The following is a 9,756-nucleotide window of genomic DNA, read 5'->3' as shown; positions in this document are numbered from 1 at the left end:
AGATTTCTTGCTTCTGCCACAAATTCCCCCAGCTGTGAGCCTTCCAACCTTCTAAGTATTCCTTTATATGTGGTTCAGAGTTCTGGGACCATCCCCTGAACCTTCTTGGTCGGGTATTCTGTTGTTGTTGGCGGAGCTCTCTACTATACGTCCACCCGATCCGCCATCTTGTTTGTTCCCTCCTGGGTATGTTCTTTTTGATGATGAATGTAACACCATTCCTTTTCAATTTGTCATTCCCTGCATAGTCAACCATGTGGTAGTCAGATTCAAAATGGCCAATACCAGTCCATTTCAGCTCACTAATGCCTAAGATATTGATGTTTATGCATTCCATTTCATTTTTGACAACTTCCAATTTTCCCAAATTCATACTTCATTCATTCCATATTCCGATTTTTAATGGATTTTTACAGCTATTTCTCTTCGTTTTAGTTAGCTGGTGACTATTTGTTCAATGAACTGAGTCAGATAATGTTGTCTTCTCCAGTTATAAAGTAGTGTTATATTTTGGCACCAGTTACTTTATTTATTTGTTTTAATTTGGCATCTAGTTATTTTAAAGCCCATAATTCTATTATCACTGTTAGTCTAGCTGTAATTTTTTAGTTTACTAGCACCTGTATACTTTTGTATATCTATTTAATGGGTTTGATAAGGAACAAAATAAATGAAGCATACCTGCTCTGTGAATATTGAGGCATTAAACAAATACCATTATATTAATCTCCATGCAACATTAAATGCACTGGAACTTGCTCACAGCAACAATAAATATTAACTCATTCTACTGCCTTAACTTTTGTTGTTGTCAAGTACTGTGGAGTCGGTTCCGACTCATAGTGACCCTGCACAAGGTTTCCGAGGCTGCAAATCTTTACGGGAGCAGAAACCCTCATCTTTCTCCTTCAGAACAGCTGGTAGTTTCAAACTGCCAACCTTGAAGTTAACAGCCTGATTCAGAACCACTACGCTACCAGAGCCTTAACTTTACACACCTTCTAAATCAGGTTATGTTTTACAGAGCTGATTTTATCTTTAGAGTTAAGAACATAGATGCATGTGACAGCAAACTTCCCTTTTAATCCAGGGTCTTTTTCTCTTCCAGCATTAAGGTTCTTTTCAAGAGAGAACAAACTGGTATAAGCCTGTTTTCCTTTATTCATTTTTTGTTTTTTTAAATGTTCTATTGTGAATTATGTGATAGTTTACATGGCAGAACATTAGCTTTACATTCGTCCTATCGTATATCGTTTCATTGCCATGGTTACAATCCCCTCCATGCATCATCAACCAACCAAAGAGTTTAACCTGCAAGACTGTCCCCCAGGGTCTTCAGCACACAGCTCCTCTCCCTTTCTGGGTCTAAAGTCCCCAGCCACTCCATCTCTCCATGTCATCATCTCTGCCTCCATCTCAGGCATCACTGTTTCTCTGGGTAGGAACGGTTCCACTCTCTACTCTTCTCCCTTGATGGACCCAGGGACCTCCGCTCCTAGACTGCAAAGTCAATCACTTCCCGCCTTTTGCTACAAAACGTCTACATTTCCAACCCTCACAATCAGTCCTGATAACAATTATTCTCTATTGTATCACAAGAGACCTATTCACATCTTCTTTCATCAGCCCCGCCCAGACAGACTGGATACTACTTTTCATTCTTTATTTATTGCAATCTTGCTTTTAGATTTTTATTTTTCAAAAAAGGTGGATGGAAATAGAGTTGACATTTTGAATGCTGGGGGCTGCACAGGATCTCTTTTATGATTTCACATCCAGTAAGTGTGTTTGTTCTAAAGCAATTACATTTGTTTGCAATTGCAGGTTGTCTTGGCTCTTACCGAGCTGGATTATCTTCTGCTTCATATCAGTCAACCATTGCTTATCCTGACCTGAGGAGCTGTGTCACTGGTAAGCATCTCTACCATCAATTTAAAAAACAAGACAAACTTGCAAGGACAGTATACTAATGGTAATATAATTGTTGTTGTTTTGTGTCATTTTATCGGTTCTGATTCATACCGAGCCTTTATAAGGTTTCTGAGGAGTGGCTGGTGAGTTTGAACCACCGACCTTACAGTTCATACTGACCTTGAGGTCAAGTGTTTATCCTAAGGTATCACTCAAAGACTAATGTTAACAAATTAATCCTTGCAGGCTTGTATGCCCAGCAACAAAGATTCCTCAAAACACATTTGAAACAATGTTTTTAGCTCTACAAATATTGTCACTTTACTCAAAGTGCATATCCTTATAACATTTACACTGAAGTGGCTCTGTGGGATAAAGTACTGGACTACAAGGTCAGTTTGAACTACAAGGTAGGTGGTTCAAACTCACCAGCTGCTCCTTGGAAACTTTCTACAAGGTCTCTATGAGTCAGAACTGACTTAGTGGCACTTAATAACACCACCAACAACAATTCTTTCTTTACTAAGGTCATTGATTAACAATTTTTATTCCTTAAAACTTTATTTTGGCTATTGTTGCATAATTATGTAATATGACTAAACATTACAACTGATTAATAGGTCAAAGTTGAACTGTGTTTATCCCTCAGAATTTTTGGCATCAGCAATATAAATGTGGAAAGTAGCACGTGAATCCAATTTAGCATCTAAAGTTCACACAAGGTCTAGTGATAATTCTGGTAATTTATTTATCCTCTATTTTGCCAATTTCTCAAGTGATAGACAGAAAAAGGATGACAATGTAAAATTTAAGCGAGGATGTCTGTCCAGTGAATGTCTTACACACATGACATGGGCATTATGCAGATAATAATTTATTTAATTTTCTCTAATTTAAACTTTCTATAATTACACAAGTAGAATCATTTTCCTGGCTAAGTATATTTAATTCAAACATTATCTTTTTTTTAAAAATTTTCTGAAGGACAGAAAAAATAACTTTAATAATAATTTTCTTATTCTTTAATTGATTTATTCTTTTAACTAAAACCTACTATATTATCACTTTTTAAAAATGTGTGTTAATTTTATGAGGATACATTATGAACCTTATGGAATTAGTTGAGTATATGCAAGGGCTTTTTTGTTTTTGATTTTTGCAAACAACAGAAATTTCCTCTGACTACCTTAAACAAAGGGAAATTTATTGGAAAATAAGAGGAATTTGCAGAGTTGACTAGGAAGGCTTGAGAAGCAGGCATAGGGATGTGCAGGAGCCAAGGTACCATTGCAGTTTTAGTAAGGGTAGAAAAATAAGAAAGAAGAAAGGGAGGGAAGGCAGGAGGAAGGAAGGAAGAAAGAAATAGACATATTTCAGGGAGTGATAAAGTGCTGTTTTGTTCTATGAAGAAAATACAAAGGATATTATAATTGAGCTTTCCAAGTCCTTGATGGCACAAATGGTTAAGTGTTCAGCTGCTAAGATCAGAAGTTCTAATCCATCCAGAGGTACCTTGGAATAAAGACCTGGCAATCCACTTTTGAAAAATCAGCCATTGAAAACCCGATGGAGCACAGTTTCACTCTGAAATACATGGGATTACCATGAGTTAAGTTGACTTGACAGAAATTGTTTTTGTTTGTTTTTAAAAAGTTAAGTGATTGAGCTTTATTTCTTTATTAGACTTAATCGTTTTTCCCCTGATAACGGTGTGACACTGGTGTAATAGAGTAATGTAATATAGTCTTGGTGTGGCACAGTAGGATAAATATTTGTTTCAAACCACCTGCAGCTCCTCTGAAACCCTATACAGACAGGATTGTTATGAGTTGGAGCCAACTCCACAGGGCTTAACAACAACAGCAATATTTCTTTGGTAATATTTCCTGGTAAAATTGATTTTATTTTAAATAACAAGACTCAAGAAGATCTTGCCCTGCAGGTTTATAGGTATTTCTCTCTCTTTCTCTTTCTCTCTGTTAAGTTCTACAGTACTATGACCTGCCAAATTCTTGTTTGACTTTACCACACACTTTTCAGTCCTGGGAGACTACTAGACTGTGTTTGGGTTCTCTACTGTGGCATGGAAACTGTCTCCAGGCAGCAAGATGGGTTTACCTTGACGATTTCCATTCCCTGTACTGCCTATTATCCAATGTCTAAACACTGGTTTGACCAGGGTTCTTTTGATTTAAGGCAGTCACTCCATGTTAGCTAAAATTGGAAGTCCCAAATTCTTCTTTCTGTTGATACTAAGAGTAGTAGTGTTTGTGCTGCCTACTTTACAGAATTTTTTTAAAAGCTTTTATTGTGAATCGAGTGATAGTTTACATGGCAGAACATCAGTTTTGCACTCAAGCAATCATATTTTGTTTCACTGCAATAATTACAATCCTCTCCATGTGCCATTGCTTAACAGTATTTGCCTCTATTCTCACTTTTTTTTTTTTTTTTTTGATGTGCATGAAAATACTCAGGAATATATAATTATTTAAACAACCAAGCTATACTTCTGCCAGCCAGCACAGCCTTTCTCTTTCCTTGAGTCTAGAGTCCTCAGCTGCTCTATCTCTCCATGCAATCGCCTCTGCCTCCTTCTCTGGTATCAGTGTTTCTTTGGCTAGGATCCCATGTTTTGCTCATGCTCTTCTGTCTTGATGGTCCTAGGGCTCTCTGTTACTGACTGGAATGTAAGATTAACTACTCCCCCCTTTTTGTTTCACAACTTCTACCTTTATAGTTGTGACTATTGCAATTAGTCATGATAACAATTACTCACTATTGAACGAAAAGAATCCTATCCCCATCTCCTTTCACCAGACCCATCTAGACAAGATGAAATTTATTCAGTGGGGATTCTGTTTTCCCCACCTCTCTCTGAAACTAAACTCCCTCTTGAAACCTTGTAGGTCAGTCACTTCATGTCTTTATAGCCCCCTCCTCCAGGGTTGCTATGGGTTGGTACTGACTCAAATGGCACTTCACAACACAACAACAACCCTCATTTTAGGTAGCCAATGTCTCAGCTGTCCATCTCTATCAACTTTGTATACCGAGGGAATAAGTTTGATCCTTGACGTGAAGACTCCTTCCCTGTCAGATGGAATTTTCAGCAACTGCATCCATTATCAAAGGTCAAGTTCATCAAATTGTAGCAATTTACATTTGCTTACTATATCAAACTTCTTTATCTTCCTCTTGTCAAGTTCTGATCATCAACTCATCCAAGCTAGGTCAAATGGGTACTATCTGCAAGTTCGGGCATACTTGTGCACCTTCCCTCACTTCGTATCAGCTGGATGCTTCACTCTCAGCTCTAGTTCCCAGTGGCTATGTCATTGCCTATGGCCTCAGGAGTTTCCAAGTCTTCCCAAACTTCAGACCAACCAGCCCTTCCTCTTCTCTCTTTCATCTCAAGGTCAACAGGAGTCTATGGAACATGGTTGAACTCAGCCCATGTCTTCATTTCTGCCTTTCCCTCACTTCCACTCACAAATAGACCAATGTGATTCCCAGTGAACTTACAAGTCAGTTACTGTGTTCCCTTTGAGTTTCAGTCTTGGAAGGGGGTTGTCCTGAAGGGCTGTAAGTGCTTGCCTTGATGGCTCCCAGGAAGGTAGCTTGTTTGTTCTTGTAATAGCCAAACAGTGTTTTTTTTTTTCCTTTTCCCTGCTGGTCTTTCTTTCAAGAAGCATCTTCTGTTCTTCTAGCCACTCCGAGTTGGTCTGCATGTCCTTTCACGTGGGAATGTCCCACCTCAGAAAGTTTTGGATGGGGCTCAGGATTCTACCTAAGGCCCCATATTCTACAAAGGCTTGACAAGAAGATAATTTCACTGAACAAAAAGAATTGTTTTTTGTGTGTTTGTTAAATATAATTTATTTTGTTGTTGTTATTGTTGAGAATATACAGAATAAAACACACACCAATTCCACAGTTTCTTCATGCATGTACAATTCAGTGACATTGAATAAATTCTTCTGTTTGTGCAGCCATTCTTACTTTCCTTTTCAAAGTTGTTCCTCCCGTATTCACTTAAACTCACTGCGCCCTAAACTTTCTGTCTAATCTTTTAAGTTGTTTTTGTCAGTTTGATCCCATATAGATATATATATTGTTGTTATGAAGTCCATCAAGTCGGTTCTGATCCATAGTGACCCTGTATAGGGTTTCCGAGGAGCAACTGGTGAATTGAAATCACTGACTTTTTGGTTCAAACCAACTTTGCAGCCAAGTGCATTAACCCACAGAGCCACACCTGGATTCCATTGTTGTTTCTAAGTGCCATCAAGTCGATTCTGGTCCATAGCGACCCTGTATAGGGTTTCCAAGGAGCAGCTGGTGAGCTTTGAACCACCGATGTTGCAGTTCAAACAACTTTGCAGTCTGACGCATTAGCCCACAGTGCCACACCAGGGCTCTATAGACAGATATAAAAAGAGCATAATACTCAAGGCAGACATTCTTTACTAGTTAAGCTATTATTTGTTTTTAAGATTTCGTGGGATATTTTTGCCTTAAGGTTTAAAGAATACCTCAGAGCATTAGTGTCAGGGGTTCATCTCGTCTCTATGGACCCAGAAAGGCTGGATTTATAGTGAATTGCTTTAAGTATCAAGTAATACAAAAGAGGTAAGTTATAGGTATAAAGCACTATATATTTATCAATTTAAAATTCTTTTCATTTTACAAAGCAATTTTAAAGATTTGCCTAGTAGACTCACTTTGCAATAAAAAATTATTACTTGATGGAAGGAGTTGTAAGTTCATGAATAGAAGTTCTATTAAAGAGAACATTATTATTTTAATGTGACATGTTATAAAAATTTTTAAAAAAATTCTATTTCCTTCAGTCATTTCAGACCAGTGTAACCCTTTGCCATGCAATGAAGATGGATATAGTAGCTGTAGAGATGGCCAAGCTACATTCACTTGTATTTGTAAACCAGGTTGGCAAGGAGAGAAGTGTGAATTTGGTATGTATAATAAACCTACCTGGTTCACCTGGGTTGACTTCCTGAAAAATTCGATAAGCTTATGTTAATTTAAAAATAATAATTTTCTCTATTTTAGATATAAATGAATGCAAAGATCCCTCAAATGTTAATGGAGGATGCAGCCAGTTTTGTGATAATATACCTGGGAGTTACCATTGTTCCTGCAAAAGCGGTTTTGTTATGCTTTCAAATAAAAAGGACTGTAAAGGTAAGAGAAGATAATAGAATTAAGAGGTATTTACTATGTGAGTTTAAAATTTCAGTTAGGGAAATTCTTGGGAAACTCTTTGGTTATAAATGACCCTAGTAAATAAACATTATGCACCTTGAAGTCTTATGATACTACAGCACTTCCTTTTAGTTTACAATATTCATACCAAATTTTTTCAGTTGTAATTTTCTTATTGTGTATGTGCTATAGTAAAGAATTTCATTATATGCCGATAAAGTGAGATTTTATTGCAATTCCTTTCATGTCTACAAAGCTTTGCAAAATCATTAAATGTTTCTTTTTTCTTCAGACACTATAATATTATTTCCTTTACAGAAAAAATCCACCACAATCTTTAATAACCTCTTCCATTGTATTTTATATTTCATTGTCAGAAATACCTTTCTTATTTCTCATATAAATCCTTCATCTTGCACTTCATTTCCTCTTGTGGTTTTGGGAAAGATGAAGAAGATCTGGCTTTCTTTCTCTGTATATATTTAAGATCACATCATTGGTCATAACTCTTTCTCTTTTTTTTCCAGATTTAAATAATGCCTTCCAGTTTAGCACTTTACCAAGTCAATTTTAGTAGTATGCAAGTAGGGCTTCAAAAAAATTGGTGGAAAGATGGAATTTTTTCATGAACTTTTGAAACCCACTTGTATTTCTTTATCCTTCCTTCTCCCTAGATCTTGATTTCTTTTCTGTATACATAATTAATGACATTTTCATTTAAGTGCTTCAAATCTTGCTTCATATTTGAATAATTAAAAAAGAAAATGTCCAGCTTGGTTCAAACTTTGCCTTTACACACTGGGAGCAACTAACAAGCAAGTTAATATTTTTTTTTTTTTGGCTGAGAGGTAGAAAAATGTAGTCAGTGGAAAAAAAAAATTAAATGCTTAATACTTTTACTAAGAGTTAAAAATTTGATAAGTAAAAATCTTGTTTTCTTGTTCATTCTCTTTTTTAATCTCTTTTGTTAAATCTCCAAATTGGATTCATAGTCACAGAATAGTTTAACTCTCATTGCATTGTTGTATGTTTTATATGGTATAGTTTACTTGTATTATTTATATTCTTGTTGTTTTTAAGTACTGTCAAGTTGATTCTGACTCATAGTGACCCTGTATAGACTTTCCGAGGAGTTACTTGTGGGTTTGAAATGTTGACCTTTTGGTTAACAGTCCAGCACTTATCCTAAAGCGCTGAACCAGGAGTCCTATATTACTTATTTGTTGTTTTTAAGTGCTGTCAAGTTGGTTCCAACTTATAGCGACCCTCTATAGGATTTCCTAGGAGCAGCTGATGAATTTGAATCACTGACCTTGTGGTTCAAACTGGCCTTGTGACCCAGTGCTTATCCTAAGAACCACACCAGGATTGCTCTTCAGAGAACTGCAATAACTAACAATTCCTCCTAACTTATTATGCAATTTGTGACCATATAACTTTATTCTTTGCTGATTTGAGTATACAAATTTAGTATATATTAGTACCACTGGGACCAGAAATTTAAAACCAACATAATTCCAGATATCATATGCAGGCAGTATGTAAATGATAGCCAATCATACACTACATTAAAATATTCAAATCGTATCTCCTTTAAGGAATCTGTGATTTTTTTAAAATTGAAAGGTATCAAATTATTATCCATTGAATTAATGTACATGTATATAAATGATTACATAAAGGCATCTTGCCAGATGGAACATAGAAATCAAATTGACTACATCTGTGGAAAGAGAAGATGGAAAAGCTCCACATCATCAGTCAAAACAAGGCCAGGGCAGATTGTGGAACAGACCATCAATTGCTCATATGGAAATTCAAACTGAAGCTGAAGAAAATGAACATAAGTCCATGAGAGCCAAAATACGAGCTTGAATATATCCCACCTGAATTTAGAGATCATTTGAAGAACAGATTTGATACATTAAACACTAAAGAACGAAGACCAGAAGAGTTGTGGGATGACATAAAGAACATCATACATGAAGAAAGCAAAAAGTCATTAAGAAGACAAGGAAAGAAAGAAAGAAAGGTCAAAATGGATGTCAGAAGGGACGCTGAAACATGCTCTCCAGCATAAAGATGCTAAAGCAAATGGAAGAAAAAAGGAGGTACAAGAGCCGAACAGAAAGTTTCACAGATCAGCTCGAGGAGATAAAGCCAAATATTACAACAAAATGTGCAAATATCTGGAATCAGAAAGCCAAAAAGGAAGAACACGCTCAGTATTTCTCAAGATGGGGGAACTGAAGAATAAATTCAAGCCTCAACTTTCATTATTGAAAGATTCTCTGGGCAAATTATTGAATGATGCAGAAAGCATCAAAAGAAGATGGAAGGAATACAGAGTCACTGTACCAAAAGGAAATGGTTGATGTTCAGCTGTTTCAAGAGGTAGCATATGATCAAGAGCCAATGATACTGAAGGAGGAAGTCCAAAGTGCATTCAAGGAATTGGCAAAGAGCAAGGCACCAGGAATTGATGGAATAAAAAGCGAAATCTTTCAAGAAAGTGAGGAGGCACAGGAAGCACTCACTCATCTCTGCCAAGAAATTTGGAAGACATATTGGAAGAGATCCGTATTTGTGCCCATTCTGAAGAGAGGTGACCCAATGGAA

General features: G+C 36.5%; 1 protein-coding gene across 1 annotated transcript in view; it reads left to right on the top strand.

Moving 5' to 3' along the window:
- PROS1 (protein S (alpha)) overlaps nucleotides 1–9,756 on the top strand; it is a 112,277-nt gene that overhangs the window by 40,854 nt on the left and 61,667 nt on the right. The window contains exons 3-5 of the mRNA XM_006864656.1: nucleotides 1,825–1,911; nucleotides 6,765–6,887; nucleotides 6,985–7,116. Of these exons, the coding sequence (XP_006864718.1) occupies nucleotides 7,089–7,116 (28 nt within the window). The 5' untranslated portion in view covers nucleotides 1,825–1,911; nucleotides 6,765–6,887; nucleotides 6,985–7,088. The remainder of the gene's footprint in view (nucleotides 1–1,824; nucleotides 1,912–6,764; nucleotides 6,888–6,984; nucleotides 7,117–9,756) is intronic.

Source organism: Chrysochloris asiatica, unplaced genomic scaffold (assembly GCF_000296735.1).
Source record: "Chrysochloris asiatica unplaced genomic scaffold, ChrAsi1.0 scaffold00068, whole genome shotgun sequence".
Classification (NCBI taxonomy): Eukaryota; Metazoa; Chordata; class Mammalia; order Afrosoricida; family Chrysochloridae; genus Chrysochloris; species Chrysochloris asiatica.
The sequence above is the reverse complement of the archived record's forward strand: the minus strand, read 5'-3'. Positions and strand labels throughout refer to the sequence as shown.